We start from the raw sequence: 17788 nt of genomic DNA, 5'->3' as shown, positions 1-17788 counted from the left end.
GGTACCATCACAGTGACCTGAAAACTCAGATGCCAGTTCTAGAAAAACTTGTGACTTTTCTGAGGATGGATGAAGGCAAGAACAATATTAAAAACTATAATTTGATATCATCAGAGGTGGGGACAGATAATACATATCTCTCCAACCCTGGAACTGACAGTGCTCACATGCAGAATTGCTTCCCAAAGAAAGCAGTCTAGAGTTTGGGGGACCCCAAACGCCTCAGCAGTTGGGATCTTCCTGCAGCAGCAGACTGACATATATAAGATTTTTATTACTCTCATAAGAACCAGGAAGGAAATTTTAATACAAAACTCTGAGCCAAAAACCAGGCCATGAGACTGTCACTGCCCAGAAATCTTTAAAGTGTTTTTTAGACATGTCAGTCAAGTAGTAAATTACAGAGAGTGAAAAACGCTAGAGCTGTAATATAGGTGCTTTCTGGTAGACCAAAGACTCGATTCCAAGAATAGATTTAATCTTTTTAATCTCATAAATAATGGTGTTTTTAGATGATATAGAAGGATGGGGTTGATATCCAAAGCATAAAGATTAGGTAATGTAGCAAAACCTTTAGTTTAAGATTCTGTCATCCCAATATGTTTGATTTTTAAAAAATTTATTTCAAAGGTGATAATATTGTTTTGCAGTAGGATTTTGGCAGTATAGCTACTAAATTTTTGCAAATAATTGATAAAATATCACTGTAAACTTTAATTTTCTATAGTCATTAACTCCGAAGAATAAATGTTTGTTATAACATGTAAGATACTAAGGTTCATGTTACTATAAGGAGATATAAATTAGACATGGACATATGTGTGCAGAGATGGATATCGATATTAATACAGATGTAGATACAATGACACCCAGTACCCAGACAGCTATAGTTACTAATAGCAAAACAGCTATGTTTTAAAACTCTTCTAAAGCATATTAATTTTCAATTAGAAGAACATTAGATTTTGAATATAGATTCCTATTGTTTATTGAAGTAGAATAATAAGCTACTTTCCATGAACACTATGACCAAGTAGTGTCTACCTTCCATAATACTGAAAATGAAGCCCTGGCCTTCCTCAAAACCCCTGCTGATAGCATTCATATTTGTCTCTCTCAGCCTCTCTTCCTAGAATTACACAACTGTTCTGTATCTTACCTCAAAAATACATAGAAACTTTTCTTCCCAATTTATCTCCCTTGAAAAAGTAAAAATTGTCTTAAGGTTTCTGTGGCTGTGATAAAACCCTGACCATAAACAACGTGGTGAGGGAAGGGTTTGTTTCATCTTCCAGCTTGTGCTCTATCATCCAGGAAAGTCAAGGCAGACATTTGAGGAAAGGAACTGAAGACCACAGAGGGATGCTGCTTACTCAGTCTGCTTTCTTATACAACTTGGGACCACCTGCCTAGGGTGGCACCACCTGCAGTGAGCTGGTCCCTCCCATATCAGTCATCAATCGAGAACATAGCTCAAAGGACAATCCAATGGAGGCAGTTCCTCAGTTGAGACTCCCCTTTCCCAGGTGACGCCAGTTTTATACAGCTGGTAACAACTAAGCAGCACCAGAAGGTTTATTGCATTTGACTTTACATTAGAAAGGTTCCCTGGCTTTCTCAGCCTGCTTTCTTCTTTGACTCGGGACCACAGACCCCTTCCGTATCAATCAGTAATCAAGAAAATGCTCTCTAGGCTTGCCTACAGGCCATTCTTATGGAAGCATCTTCTCAGCTGAGAGTGCTTCCAAAATGGCCCGAGTTGATATAAAAACTAAACAACACAGGAAGTTTATGGACACAGACAAGGACACAGCAAATAATATGATTGAGAAAAAATGTTTTCAAATAGAATATTCAGTGTAGCCCTCATCTCCTGGACAACTCACTGAGACCATGTGAAATAGAAAATCTACTTAAAAGTTTTTGTGACTATAGAAATCATACCCGATTTACCTTTCAGTACTGTCCTCGCCTATAGATCCAGCCATATGTACTGGAAATCAGTATGCCAGAAATTCAAATACTTAATCCACTCCTGAAAACTAACCTAGAAAGTAATGAAAATAAGTCAACATCTTCCAGCCTTCATACCATTTAGCCTAGAATTTGTTTATTCAATGGAACAAAAATAACAAATATGATTATTCATATTGCCCATCACTGTGGTTGGATGACCAAGTTAGTAAATCTGGGAAGTGTACAAGATTTCACAAATTTTCATGATTTTTTCTAGTAAATAGCATTCTAAGGTGATTTTTAAATTAATGATGAGAATTCAGGAGAGCTGCCATTCACGTAGATTTTTATTATTGTTCTGTGAGAATGTATATTTTCATTAGTTTGGTAACAATCCATGGGAGGATAATTAAATTGGATATGTGAGTCTTTCAAACCCCTTCTCGCTTCTGCTCAAATAGAAATGTGTACACGTGTTATAAAACTGGATTTTCACATTTATTGTTTTTGCTTTTGACCCTTCATGCCTCAAACTCTCAAGTGTACTTATGATTATAAATGTTTGCTATCAAAAATAATTTTTACCAAGTGTATTTATGATTATAAAATTATTTGTTGTCAAAAATAATTTTTAAAGACATGGTCTTACTCTGTAGTCCTTGCTGAGCTGGCCTGGAATTTACACTGTAGCCTACACCAACCCAAACTCACCTTAGCCCTCTTGCTTCAGCCTTCCAAGTGCTGGATTTATAGAGTGAGCCGCTAGAGCTGGCCGACAATTCATCAACAGGCTGGTGGTCTCCGTCGGTTCCGTCTTACTTGATTTTTCAAAAGTACTCAGTACTAAAGGGAAACATATTCATAAAATCTCCATATGTTGATTACAGAGATATTTATTTGGAAATAATGAAGACATAAAGAGATTAGGGCTTTCATATACATATACATGCATATGTATTCATCTTTGAGTGTATTGGTTTCTGTCTTCCATATGCAGGCAATCTCACCTGGCTTTTGCTTTTGTTGTTGTTGTACAAATGTCCCATTCAGGTTCTACATGGTCAGCTATTATGAACGGAGTCACAGAATTGCCGTTGGAGCACGCCATGGCTCAGTGGCCCTGTATGACATCCGGACTGGAAAATGTCAGGTAAATAAATCATTGTGACTTCCTCTTCCTGAAGTTATTGAAGGGAGTGAGAGACCAGCGCTTCACCAGGTGATGGACTGAGTTGCTGGAGCATTATGGATAATGTGTAAGAGATCGATAGTTTAATGAAGGACTCAGAGAATATAGAGCCCCACTGTCTTGAGTCTCCAGGATTGGAGGCTGCCATGATGGGATCGCAGTGGAGCCTGGAATGAGAAGACACTTCTCATGATTGATTTTACAATATATCTCTTCTTTGTCCAGTGTTGTCTGGCTTTCCTACTCCTGACATGTTTCCTGAAAAAACATGTGATGACTGAGCAAAAATTAATTTTCTGTGTAAGAAAAATGAGATACTTAACAATTCTGCGACAGTAATCTAGTCAGAGTTCGTACAACCACAATAGCATTTAATACAACTCTGCAAAATGGATACTCAGTTTCCAATAATAATGTGTCATTTCCCTGACTTTCATACTACATTTTATGACTTTATAACATTTTATTGTTCATGAAAATTTTTTCTTGGCTTTGATCTTGTTTACCTGATTTTCCGGATATATCCAGTGGAGAGAAGGGGCAGGTATGTCCCCATTTGGGCATGAAGGAAACTGAAGCTCAATGCCTTCAATCACCCTATTCCAGAGTCACGCCATTGGCTGACAGCAAAGCCAGCGCTAAATTCTACCAAGGTCCTCGTTTACCAGGGTGCTTGATGCTCACTGAGAAAGTGCCAAGTCATACCTTCCCCTGTCTCAGTATAACATTTAGTATTGCTGGTTTCACGCTGTGCAGAGGGAATAGAAGAAAACTGTAGGAGTGTCTAACAGTGTCGGTTATCTCTTCCATGTAATACACTGCTAATCTAATGCCCCCCTCAAAGTCTCCTTGCTAACCTGCCATGAAGTAATCCTGAGACAGGATAGCAAATGCTAGAGGTAAAAGTGTCAGGTTTCAGACAAGTGTAAAGGGTGCTGTTTGAATGCAAAATGCATTTCTCTGTGGATGCCTCTGAGTGTGGTGCATAGAGCATACACCATGGCCTAATTGTCGAGGACTCTAATAGGCGTTTCCTCTTCAGTCTACCCTGATGCTGTACTGCTTCCCTCTTGGCTCTCATTGAAGACAATGAAAACACTCTGAAGCTTGTTTAAAGATTAAGTTTGTGTTTTTATATGATTCTTTCAAAAAAAGGATTCTTCAAACAGCATTTCCAAAATGTCTTTTTTTTAACAAAACCTTTATTTGTTTCGTGTGGGAGCAGAGGGCACAGCACATGTGTTGAGGTCTGAGAAAATCTGAGGGAGTCGATTCTAACCTTTCACAGTGTGGGTTCTGAGGGTCAAACATAGGCTGTCAGGCTTGGCAGCGAGGGCCTTTGCCCCTTGTGACATATGCCCGTCTCCAGAATATCTTCTAAGAACGTCCTTATTTTGTTTGTTTGTGTGTTTATTTATTGGAAACAGATCTCACTAAGTGTCTCTGGCTAGCCTGGAATTCACTGTTTAGGCCAGGCTAGAAGTTGAACGTGTGACAGGTGTGGTTCCAGTGCACAAGGGGAGACACACCTTACCTGTGACTTATTAAATGCTCATTTGGCATAGTTTTGTTAATGAGTTGTATAATGTTAGCTACGTTCTAAGAAGATAGCTGACTACTGACGTTTTCCACTAACCAAAATGCTATTTATAAGAATGGGGGATTTGGTGAGCTTGCTGTGTGTTTTCAGTGTGGGATTGAAAGTGTTTTATGAAAATAAGTCCTTAGGAGTTTTCTAAAATACACTTAATTGTTGCAAGCACTCTGAAGTAGTAGATATCAAAAGGAAGCTAGTACTCAAGTCTGACCAGACAGGCTGGCTGGCAGACCTACAAGGACAGACGTTCAGAAGACACTAAATTGTCCGTGAGGATAACAACAGTTTGACTTCTGGTTAGGAGAAGCAATGGACCTTACGGGATGGCGAGACTGTTGCTTCTTTAATGCTTATAGTTGACATTTTAGGTGTTTCCTCCTTGCTCTCTCAGAGCTGCTTTTATGGCAGGTGCTCCCTGTGACATTCCGGAGCATCAACAGCAATGTAGCATCAGGGCGGTAATAAGATGAATGGCTGGAGAACACAATGGCTGCCGACACCCTTGAAGAATTACCTAGTAGGCCTCCTGTTCGAACCGTGAAATGCTATTTAGAGAAAAACCTCTAAGAAAAGAAACAGATTCCCCCAAACAGGGCTGGATTTTAGACTCTGTTCTGAAACTTTCAATATCCTAACGTAATATTTCTAAGTGACTATATAGGGCGATTGTTTTTCTTACCCTACTTCTCATATCAGCATCAGGCTTGGAATGTTAGTGAACCAATAACTTTGCACCGATAGAGAAAATTAAATCCTTAGCAATACCTTGAAAAAGTATTGAGTAGGCTAAAGTCTTTTTCTTTCTTTTTTCTTAAGTTTGGTTTTTGTGTGTGTGTGTGTTTGGTTTTTTCTTTTTTGTTGTTGTTTTTTTTTTTGTTTTGTTTTGTTTTTGAGACAGTCTAACTGTATAACCCAGGCTGATCTGGAGCTCATCTTGTAGATTAGGAAGGCCTTGAACTCACAGAAGTCCTCCTGCCCCAGCCTTCCAAGTGCTATGATTACAGGCACCTGGCTTAAAATTTCTTTTAATTCTGAGTATTCTTATCATTCCATTCCCAATTTTTAGTAACATTCAATTCCCCACTTTGCCATTTTCTTCCTCCATTTCCATATATAAATGTAAAATTAAGGATGGTTCAGTAGTTAAGAGCACTTGCTGTTCTTTGAGAGGACCTGGGTTTGATTCCCAGCAGCCATGAGGTGATTCACAACTATTTTGCAATTCCAGTTACCAGGGATCTAATGCCCTTGTCTGACCTCCATGGGTGCTGTACACATATAGTGCCTATACTTATATGTAAGCACTCAAACACATAAAGAAGAATTAATATTTTAAAGTGGAAATGTACATGTGTGTATAGAATTTTCCTTGTATAAATAATCTTAAAATAATTGATCCGTAGTGCAGTTTTCCCTCATAGTTCGGGATCCTCAGATTCTGGAGTCTATTATATGTGAAATGGTATAGCATTTGCATTCAGCAGATGCATATCATCTCCTATACTTAGGGCATCTCTATATTATTCATACTATCGTGTAGACTCTGAACACTGTGTAAATAGTTGGTAGACTGGATTGTGAAAGCAATAATGAAAAAGTCTACCGTCCCATGGAACACAGATGTGGTGCCTTAGCTGTTAGATTATCTTTATCCCCAAACTGGTCGAATCCGTGAGTGCAAAGCCTGCAGATACAGAGGCCACCTGCCCATTGTGTGTATTCAGGATTCGCTGCCATATATTCCTCATATCTACTCCTGTTCGTAAGGATATTAAAATAAGGTCTAGCTTAGCAGTTGTTCATGATAAGTTGTAGGAGTTGTTAGAGAAGTTTTGTCAAGAATTGGTAACTCCTAATGGAGCCCTGGTATAGTTAGAGACAAGGCACACAGGTGTCTAAAACCCTGGGTCCATTCGCCAGTCCAGAGACTGCTTCATCAATCAAAAACTACTGCTCAAGCACAGAATCATATAAACTGATGCAAATTTTAAACATTGCATTTTAATTTGGTGTCATATGTAATTTGATTTCTCATGTCTTCTAATACATGACCAAGGACTTTTCTTTCTATATAGACCTACTGGTTTGTGTTCTTAAAATGAATTTCTAGCTAAGTCAAACTGGGTTCTTTTCTTAGAGTGAGCTAAGAAATTAAAAGCACTTACAGACAGGTTGGCAAGATAACTTAGTGGGTAAAGGAACCTACCAGTAAGCCTGATGACTTGAGTTCAGTGCCCAGGACCCACAAGGTAGAAAGAGAGAAGTGGCGCCTGCATGTCGTCTCTGACCAGCACATGCTTGCAATAGCATGCTACTTCTGTATCCAAAGTAAATAAATAAAATGTGATTAAAAATGCAAAGCAGCGTCAGTATAATCATAGATGTTCATACTTTGCCCTGATCTTTTACAGTCATCTCATTTAAAGCAAATTTTATGTTTTAAACCTGTGTCCTTTAAAAAGCCCTCTTCTCCTGCTTACTGTATGATTTTTCTGTGTTTACTACAACTATGTAAGTTACATAGGCAAAAGCATTAACCTTAGCTCTCAGGCAGGATATTTGGAAGAAAGGAGCCCCAGTGAATGGACTTAACAGACAGAACCCTCCCAGTACCTGGCATGCCTCATAGGTGGTCCAGTTAGGCTGGCGGAAGCAGGGCGAAGAGAGAGCCTCACTACTGCTAAAGTTAATGAAGCAATTCTGTCTGTTTTTCTGCTGGCAGCACGTGATGGCTAGGAGGGTAAAGTGGTGTTCCAGCACACAGAAAGCACTGGCTTATTTGGCGGGAATCTGTGTTTACAGTCGGGTAGGGCTGACAGAGTAAAACTGTCCTGTGCTGCTGTGAATGTCATAGGTCGTGAGGGCAGGTCAGCGAAGGGACAAGAGCAGAAGAAACTTCTGAAGGCCATATGCTCGGAGCTGATCCATGAGGAGGTGTTCCTCGTGCAGCTTCCTGGGGAGAAGGACATTCATTGCAGACAAACGATGAAATATCAGCAGAAGCTTGGAAGCATCATTTAGCTTATGATGCATCGCAGAAGCTGTAGGGATTTTGGAATGTAGGAGTGTCGGAGCATGCTAGAGGAGGAGGGGAAGAAGGCTGATGGCAGGAGGGTGGGATCACGATGTGCACTTCAGGATCAATAGTGTGCATGTATGCGTATGTGCATGCATATATGTGTGCATGTGTGTGTTACTAAATATAGCCCAGTCCTCTGCATAATGTTGCTTGTGTGTGTATGTTTTCACAGCTGGCCAATTGGTGTGCCTTCCCTAAGGAAGACTATTTCATTCTCAGTATTCCTTAGTTGCCCATAGTTCTTTGTATTGGGTTGAGACCTTATGGACTTTCCCTGGTCCACTTTGGCATGTCTACTGGTGTCTTCCTTGCTTGACTCTTGTTTAGGCAGTTATTAAATCAAAGAACATGTCCATAGGAAACATGTTAAGATTAAGTAGACATTAAAAATAAACATAGCAGAAGTTTCCTCTTAGGCACACAGAAAGAATGCCTGAGGGTAGAGTTCAGGGTGTATCCTGGAGACTTGGCTCCTCCCCTTTAGTTATTCACTCAGACTCCTGGCCAATGACTAGTGAAAAGGCTCAGGGCTGCCCTGTGAGCCTTCAGTAGCCTCTCCCTCCACCCAGCTGAGTGGCTGCACTTTGAAGTTTATTTCTGCTGTCTTGTGAGGCGACTGTCCTGATCTAGAATGCTTACTATTCAGAGCAAGGTAGTCGAAACATCATCTACTCCAAAGAATGAGAGAAGCAAAGACCCCTCAGTGGAATGGTCATCACAACAAACCTGATGCTCCTTCCTCATGTTTATTGAACGTGGTCCTTTGAAGCGAGAGGACCAGCTTCCACAAGCCCCTTTGCAGTTCCATGGGTGAACAGCCAGCATATGGCACTGTTACTATGTTGCTGAATTTTATGTAAATGTCTTGTCAGAGATGAATTAAAACTTACAGCACTAAATCTACCAGGACACGGCTATAACTCACACAGATATACTGCTTATAGAAACGTATATCAAGCTTCTGGAATTACTGCCTCTTCAGTAGTCGGAGGTTAAAAAAGGTAGCAGTTTATATGCCATTATACATAGACAGCAGTTTGTCATTCTTTGGGAGTGTTGAGGAATGCGAAATACAAGCATGTCCTTTAATCTACAATCTAATCCCGCGTCGCAACACCAAGGAGGACCCAGGAAATTCACTCTTAAGCCCACTCATTAACTTGCTACTTAATTTTCTGAGCCTGAAGTTACTAGATCTAAAATCCCGTTTCTAGAGTTGCAGTACTAACTGAGGCCGCTTTTGTGCAGTAATCAGGTATGCAATGCAGTCATTCAGCATACCTCGAGTGCCAACTGTATGTCAAGCACAAAACAATCTTTCTAGAGAATGAAATCATTTCATCCAACATCCTTATTTTTACAAACAAACAAACAAATAAATAAATAAATAAATAAATAAAATGGGGCCAGAAAATTCAGGTGCATCGCACAAATGTGTGACAGTACTTTTGAAAATTACAAAGACCACCCAAGAGAAAATAATCATGTTATAAAACAAAGCCACTGTCTCCTTTATGTAGGGATGTATATGTGATTAGCACAGTGTGTCTGGCCATCTAAGAGTTCGTTTCCCATTAATTCTCTAGGCACTGAGGTTCAGCATTGTTCTTTCCAAACCCGATTCAGAGCCCGCAAGGCAGAGGTGCACGGCATCTACATCTTGTAGAACACCTCTAGGTGAATCTGTGGCAGGCTTGAGCTTAGAAACTCTGTTTATACTGAATAAAAAGTAGGATATGGTGTGGGTGAACTAGCATGTGAGTTATTGAGCTCATATTTCAGTCCTCAGGGTCTATGGAAATCAAGGAATTACAAAAAAGTGACTTCTAGCTGGACTCACATAGACTAAAATGGAGCTGAGGATGACTGGAATTTGAGGTATGTTTTAGTATTGGAAAAATAATGTAGCAACAGCACGGAAGGCTTACATGGGGCCCAGGGCTCCCTTAGAGAAAAAGAGAATTACTCACAAAGGTAAATCACATTTGAAATCATGGGCTACTTCTCCTAGTCTTTTTTTTGTTTGTTTGTTTGGTTTTGGTTTTTTCCAGACAGGGTTTCTCTGTAGCTTTGGAGCCTGTCCTGGAACTAGCTCTTGTAGACCAGGTTGGCCTCGAACTCCCAGAGATCCACCTGCCTCTGCCTCCCAAGTGCTGGGATTAAAGGCGTGCGCCACCACCGCCCGGCCTGGCTTTGATTTTAAATCACCTGGATTGATCAAGTGGTTGTGGAACTTTAAAATATCCCACCAAACACAATTGGAACCCAGGACTTTTTAATCTGCTAACATAATAGCCATAGAAATGAATTGCCAGTTATTCTTACTTTGGGTTACACAAAGAATGGGTGCTGCCATGATGCCACCATGTCCGGGGCTCTCTTGGGTGCTCCGTGCAAAATGTTCCTGGCTTTGGAAGCAAACATCTGAAATCCATGTGTGTCTTGGAGTGTGTCATTGCAGAACACCTTCCTCAGCCAATGAGAGCGGAGCATGCAGATCCAACTGCTGTCTGATCACGCATGCCTCTGTTGCAGGATAGCAGCAGGATTGAGGCAAGCTGATTACAAGGAGAGCTGACGCACAGCTAAATAGTTCAACACAAAGTCTCGACTAGCAGGCAGTGTGAGGGGACAGGGAGGGAACCTAGCACTAGACCAGGGTCTCTCTTCATGCCGTTAGGCCTATCTAAGTCTGAACTGTCGGAGGGGATAATGAAGTTGCTCCTGCATTTCCCTGATTACTTTTTACATTAGTTCTACCTAAGTAAATATTTTAAAGCTTTAAACTACTTTTAGAGGTCAACTTCCCTTTAAAAAGAAAGCCATGATTTTTCTGTAGTTTGATATTATACTGCAATTTTGTTGTCATAGAAACCAGATAATGTAATATAACTTTTCAAAAATGGAAACCTGCTTTTAACTTTATTACATCAAGAACAGCTCAGAGTGGATGATTTATATGTACTCTCACCATGACCTAAAGTCTAAAATTTACCTTATACACATCAGATTCCAATAATTGAGCCTACAGAGAAAGCTCTATCGTCCTCTGAGACACTAAAATATAATAAACATCAACAAGTAAGTTTTTTTTTTAATTCATGATCTTTGTAGTTACAAAACACAAGTTTGGAGTATTTTCACAGAAGCATTTCCACATCTCACTAAGTGGCAGAGAGTCATTTCCTCAGTACCTGAAAGTAACAGCAAACAGAGAGCAGAGACAGAGAGGCAGACAAGGAATTTTCTTGCTACAGGGCTGGACAAATCAGATGCCATGCTTTTAAAATGCTGGAGGAGATAGCTGCTCTGCTTCCCACATTCATTCCCATGCCAGTCTACGCATGGCAGTTTTCTTTGTTTAAGATGCTTTTGATTTCGGCACAACAGGCACATATTGCACATAACCCTGGAACGTTTTTGAAGAAACATTTGGAGTTACTCGGGGCTTGATCTAGAGCACATTTGAATACTTCATGGAATCATGAGTTAAAAATTTTTAAATTTGACTAACAAATAGAAGCCTTAAAATATTCCCCAGGTTCTTTTTTCCTTCGGCACATTTTTTCTTGTTTCGAGGAAGCTGGTCTGCATAGGAACTTAGAAATAACTCCTAGTGATTAACTCCTCATGACGGATGTGACAGATCACCCTTTTCTTGAGAAATCATAAATCAACATATTTCTACTCAGACATTTTTACTGAAAAGCATGAAATATTAGCACCGTATATTTAACGAGGTGTCAGATACAAACACTGTTGTCAAAACGTTGCTCTCAGAACCAGTGGACTACATTACAATGGAACTTTGCTTTATTTTTTTTTTAGAACGTGAGTCAAATATAATTTACAGTTCCTAAAATTGGTCATGCTTCTACTGTTGTGCCCTTCTGCAGTGAGCGTGGCACGGTGGATATTAATCAATAGGAGACCCCAAAGCCAAGATAGAACAATCTCCAAATAGATTTCTTGTATTCCCAAAATTTTGCTTGAATTTTAGTCTTAGGATGACCCACTGCACTCTTCCAGGAGGCTGCATTTGCCCTGTTTATGTTTTCCTAGTTCTGTCCTGGTCCCATTAGGAAAGCATCTTTTTGGTTTTCCTGTGTTGTGGTGTCATTTTTTAAGGCAGACTGTATATTGAAATCTGCTTGGATTTTTGGGAAGCTGAGACGAACAATGTATGACTGAATTGAGAGGCTAGTGGGTTGTTAGCTACCGTACAGCATTGGCTTTATTTTCATTTGGGAGTGTTTTCCTCAAGTCGCCACGGTGTATTGTGGGAAGTAGAGCAGGGCAGTGGCCTTCCCCTGGCTCTATCGATTTGCCCTTCAGCTGTGTGCAGTGCAGAGAACCTCAGGCCTTGTTGTTGATTATCTACACAGTGTCTCTGGGAGCTGTATTGACCCATTGCCGCTGACTGCCTGTGGCTCTTGATTTTTCACACCGTCTCCATGACACTCATAATAAAACATACTATCTTATTGCTTCTCAGCTCTGGGAGTCAATGGATTCAGCCTTCGAACACCACAATGTTTCGGGGGAACATTTATTATATGTGGGATAAAGGGGAGCGATTTTAGGGCTCTGTGATGTGTACTTTTAGTAGCCCCCTCTGTAGCAAGAGCATACACACAGTGTACATTCTGATGTACATTAAGAAGTCAGTGCTGGCTTTGTATCTGTTGTTAACGTGAAATTTGAAATGACATATACAAAATTAATTCTGAAACAATAGGCTCATTAACCAGGAATATCTGGCATTAATTAAGTTTGACACATTGAGTTTTCTAATACATGCAATGAATGTTCTATGATTTACTACCCAATTTGCTTATTACAGTAGATAATATGCTTTCTAGAAGTGTACAATTTAGGATTGTACTTATTTTAAGGTTATGCTTGTCTGGATGTCCTAGGTATGTTAGCATTTTGCGTAAAATCTTTCTTGGCTATTTTGAAAGATTTACTTTCACTAGAAGATATATTTAGATGCTTTCTTTAAGCATAGATCTTTTTGTCGATATTAGGGTTTTCTATCTTGTACTAATATCAGAATATTTTAGATGTTGCTACTACCTACATGTTTCCCAATCCAGAATCACCATTAACAGTTCCTCTGTGCCACATGTGTTTTTTAAAGCTTAGAGACCTGGAAAAGCAGAATTTATTTTCCTAGAAAAGAGAACAACATAGGTGTTTCCTAGACTGACTTCTAATATCTTTAACTACTATTATTGTATACAAGGTAATATAGCAACAAAGAGAGAGAATATTTGAGTTTTCAGCCAGATATTTTTGTGGAAAATTCAGAGAAAGTGAATTACAGGTGAGGTTATTAATATCATGATTACTTTTAGCTGAAGTTAATTTGAATATTTCCGTTAGTCAGAGATAATGAAAAATACTCGAACAAACCTTGTTTCGATAAAGCTAGCCTCTGAGAACCATAATGAAGCTCATTTCTGTCCATTACATACTTTACTTTGTAAAGTATCTGTGAGCTTCACCGTTAAAAGGATAGACAGGAAAAGGATCTTGGCCTTTAAGCTTCATATCATCAAATCACAAATAATTTTTCACATTTTGAAATAACAATTTCTTTTTATTGGTTTATAGATTTACTGTTCACATCTTCCTGTTTTGCCAGATTTGAAAGGATTGGTTTTAGGTTTGAGAGATAACATACTTTTGTAAATAACTGCTTTTAAAGATATCAATCCATTTTAAACTAAGAACTCACCAGTGGAAGCTTTTAGCAAGTGTTGCTGTAGGGGCTGGCGTGATAGAGTGCAGCCTCCCTGTGTGCCTCTTCAGGTTTGCTCAGGAACCCAGGCATGGCCACTTGAAGCAGGTGGGCCGTGGGTTTGAGTCCAGCATAGGCTACAGAGAGTTCAAAGCCAGTCTGAGCTCTATGAGGAAGACCCTGTTTCAAAAAACCAAAGCACAAAAACCAAAGGCATCAGAGAAAAAGCTTTGCAACAACTCCTTCTCCCAAACTAGCATATTTCCTCCACCCTTTTAAATGAAATTAAGTCTCTCCAATGTTTTCATTATAATCATTAAAATCCTTTTTAAAACATTTTATTCATGTGTATTTATTGAATGTGGTACTGACACACAGCACAGTTTCACCAATAATGAGGCTCTTGTCTCAGGAAGAGGTCTTTGCAATTCTAGGTGCCATGACTTCTGATAAAAGCGATTTCACTCATTGTCCTGAAAACTCGTCTGGCTGTTGCTGACTTTCACCTGCATGGACCCAGCACTCACAGCCAGTCAGGGTCTGGGCACTGTATATGAACAGAGCATCTGGTTTACAGGAACCTCATTTACAGTTACTTTGAGTTCTTCATGCTGATGGTTTTGGTAGTGTAAGGTTCATGTTCCACTTAAGTCTAAGGATGCCCCTTTGTCTTGGGCATGCAGAACCACGTTTTAGTGTACAGGAGGTTTCCTCTAACAGTCTTAGGTATCAGGTATTGCAAAGGTTAAGCCTTATCATCTGCACCAAAATAAAAAAAAAAGTGAGGTTTCATCAAAAACTTCCATCCTCACAACCTTTCAACCACAATTTGATGATTATTATTGATTATTTCACAGCCTTTCACTCATGCTCTGCCACTGTGGCCAGCTCTGATATACAGATAGGGCTGTGGTCCAGCTGAAATAAGACTCCATCTTGATAATGGACTGAGATGAGATGCTGTTATTTGATAAAGATAATTGATGTTTCACAGTGAATTGAAAAGCAGCTCCAAGCACACTGTATCTGGAGCTGTGTTCTTCCTGCAAATATGGCAGTTGTTTATAAAAATAGAACAAAAGAATAAAAGTTAAATATTTGTGAATGGACTATTAGAGACTTTTAGTACTACAATTTTTCCTTCCTTTCCTATTTGATTATTTTTGATCACATTATTTTAAAATTTGGTTCCAGATTAATTTGTTCAAATTTTACGTGGCATGGCTGTTACTGATCAGATCCCTTGCAGACTTAATACCTAAATCTCATGTTTGGTCACGTATAGCCTGGATATCACGAGTCACAGTTAAATTCTGTTACCACTAATTTTGGGGATGTTTTTACATAGTGTGTGAAAACACAATTCAAATTATTGATCATGAAACCATGTCTCCTGGAAAATGTAGTTGAAATAATCCGTGAATGCAGATAGGGTTTCTCCTCATTCATTATTAACTGATATTTCTGCAAACACCACGGAACACACTGCATATGTTCGGCGTGCTTCCTTCAGCCCTAGCTTTAGGTTGATTAAGGTATCATTCATCTCTGGTACTGTTCATCCAGTTTCTTTTAGTCTTATCACCTTCATAACCCCTAATTAAGCAATAAGGCCTGACAGGGAGTGTGGTTATCGTGAGATAATGACGCCCCAAGTGTGTTGTGAGTCACAAGGTTCAGCTGAGCGCTTCTAAGCCTCTCCGGGTGTGATTATCTCGTGATAAACATGCCACATTGCTGCTCATTGATACCACTGATGCATGCACACCGTCGGAGTGGAGGTGAAATTGACATTTTCTTGCTTACTTGCTCACCCAATGGCTGACTTTATAAAGTTATTGGCTCAACTCTTAACAGTTTAAATCCGCAAGCCTCTTCTTTCATTGTTTAGATGGTAACAGTAGAACTTACAAGTACATACACATCTAAAGAAAAATTAATAACCTCTCTATATTTTAAAGGTTAAGCTTCCTTAGAAGGTGTGTCTCAGAGAAAGCAACTATATTTTCCAGCATGGGGTTTCCCAGAAGCCCATTTAACGAGTGGCAAAAGTTAGGCATTCTTATGAACTCAGAATTATGTATGCTTTCGGCCTGATGATGTTTGCATGCTCTTGAAAGTTCTCTAGGAAATAGTAATTGGATTTTTATATTGGGAAGCTTTTTATAACCTAGTGTGAAAAGGGGGATTACTATTGGCTATATTCTGTTTGATTAGGATTTTAGAAGAAAAATTCATATTATTCCCTATGTTGACTCTAGCTTGTTATTTACAAAAATTTGAATTATTGCTCGTATATTTGTTCTGACTGTCAGTGAAGAGACCACATTTTAAAGGATATATTTCACAGGCATGAATCCAGCTGCATATATGTAGTTCTTGAGACTGATGAAGTAAGTTTTTAGATATTTCATTTTTAATCTAGTGAATTTACTCTCAAGTGACTAGATGGCTAGTAACTAATAGACAGCTTGTTTCTAAAGAAAAACATATTCTTGTAAGTTAATTTTTCTCAAGAGTTTGTGGCTTAAACAAGTAATTCGATAGTGTTATGGCTTTATCTTTTGATATTTATGTTAGATCTAAAAGTATTCATTTTAGAAGATGTCTTAATTCCCTGTTGAAGTTTTAGTGTTTTCCAACATGTGAATTAGGTTTTTAGAAGTCCCTATCATGTAACAGGTATTTGAAACATGTGGAAACTATGAATTTAGGTATAAGTTAAAATAATAATTTTCCTGGCAAAGTACTATCATTTTAAGGAAAAATTACTATCAAACCAAAACTGGGGACTCTGGTACCTATTTCCTATAAATGACTTATAATATTTGGTCATTCCATGTTATTTCTCTCATAGAAAATACTGTTTTCTTATTAAACCTAGTCATGCTTCCCTTCATTTCTGTAGTCACTGCTCCCTTCCTGGTAAAGGTCAAGAATATTTAAATCTTGAACTCTCTGCTGGCTCACACAGACTCCATTGCTTATATGGCCAAGTGTGTACATACTTAAACAGCATTTGATTTTAATCTAAAATCTTCTCACACTCAAGTATGTAATAAATGTCCTCTAAATGAGTTGACAGAACCCAGTAAGACTAAAGTCCTTCTGCATATGGAAAGTAAACAGCATCGTTATTAAGCTGTGACTGCTTGGTGTTTACATTAGTTTTGTTTCTTAATAACATTAGGCCATCTAAGCAGGATGCTAAACAGAATTTCTGATATAAAATAGCATAGAATTTTGTATGAAATCTTTGACCCCAAGAGGTAGGCAATGTGAAGATGAATAACTCTCCTCACCCAAGAACATCACGTTGGCAGATCGTGATATAGTAAAATTCTGAATATGACTGAGGAATAGCAGAAGCTGCCACAAGACCACCTAGAGGGAAGTGACACTCTGAGCCATGAACCAGAGTCCAGTGGAAATCCTGTGCTTCTCTAAGTCTCTAGAAGCTCTGTAGTGTGGTGTCTTTTCACTAACTGTGGGCCCTTTTCTCTCAACCACCTGAAGTCAGTTCACAGCAGATTTCCTACTTCAGGCCAGGTGGTGGTGCTCACACCTTTAATCCCAGCACTCAGAGGCAGAGGCAGGCGGATCTCTGTGAGTTTGAAGCCGGATTGGTCTACAAGAGCTAGTTCCAGGACAGCTAGGACAACACAGAGAAAACCTGTCTAATAAACACACACACACACACACAGAAAAAGATTTACTTCAAATCAGTTCAGGAAGAGAAAGAAGGTAGATTAAGATAAAGCGATTATGATTAATCATAATTAATAAAGTAATCATGATTGATACTTTCAGTTCTGTGCTATTTACCTTAATATAATTTGAAACTTCCCATAAAGGTTTTTAAATACAAATCTATAAGTACTGGATTAATAGAAATATTGATACCATAATGGTTGCTACACTTTGTAATATAAATAATATTTCATAATACTTATGAAGTGGACTTTGCATATGCCAGGTTTTTCTACTTCAACCTGCTGGCTGATCTGGCGGCCTCTGAAGCCAGACTGATGGACTTAGTTTTTGTGTACAACAATCAGTCCTTCTCCTGATCTTAAGGTCTTTGCTCATACTACTCCCTTATTTCTTCTCGTTGCCTACCCACTTTCTTCTTCTTCTTCTTCTTCTTCTTCTTCTTCTTCTTCTTCTTCTTCTTCTTCTTCTTCTTCTTCTTCTTCTTCTTTTCTTCTTTTTTTTTTTTTT

At 39.0% G+C, this 17788-nt stretch overlaps 1 protein-coding gene across 2 annotated transcripts in view; it reads left to right on the top strand.

Moving 5' to 3' along the window:
* The window catches only part of Wdr7 (WD repeat domain 7), a 266283-nt gene that overhangs the window by 220507 nt on the left and 27988 nt on the right, over window positions 1-17788 (top strand). For both annotated transcript variants that reach the window (XM_050157965.1, XM_050157966.1), the window contains exon 25: window positions 3007-3106. In XM_050157965.1, coding sequence (XP_050013922.1) covers window positions 3007-3106 — 100 coding nt within the window. The remainder of the gene's footprint in view (window positions 1-3006; window positions 3107-17788) is intronic.

The sequence above is a fragment of the Alexandromys fortis genome, unplaced genomic scaffold (assembly GCF_014885135.2).
Source record: "Alexandromys fortis isolate MF-2015 unplaced genomic scaffold, M_Fortis_MF-2015_v1.1 scaffold_94, whole genome shotgun sequence".
Taxonomy (NCBI): Eukaryota; Metazoa; Chordata; class Mammalia; order Rodentia; family Cricetidae; genus Alexandromys; species Alexandromys fortis.
Note: the sequence above shows the minus strand (reverse complement) of the source record. Positions and strands in the feature narration are given on the sequence as shown.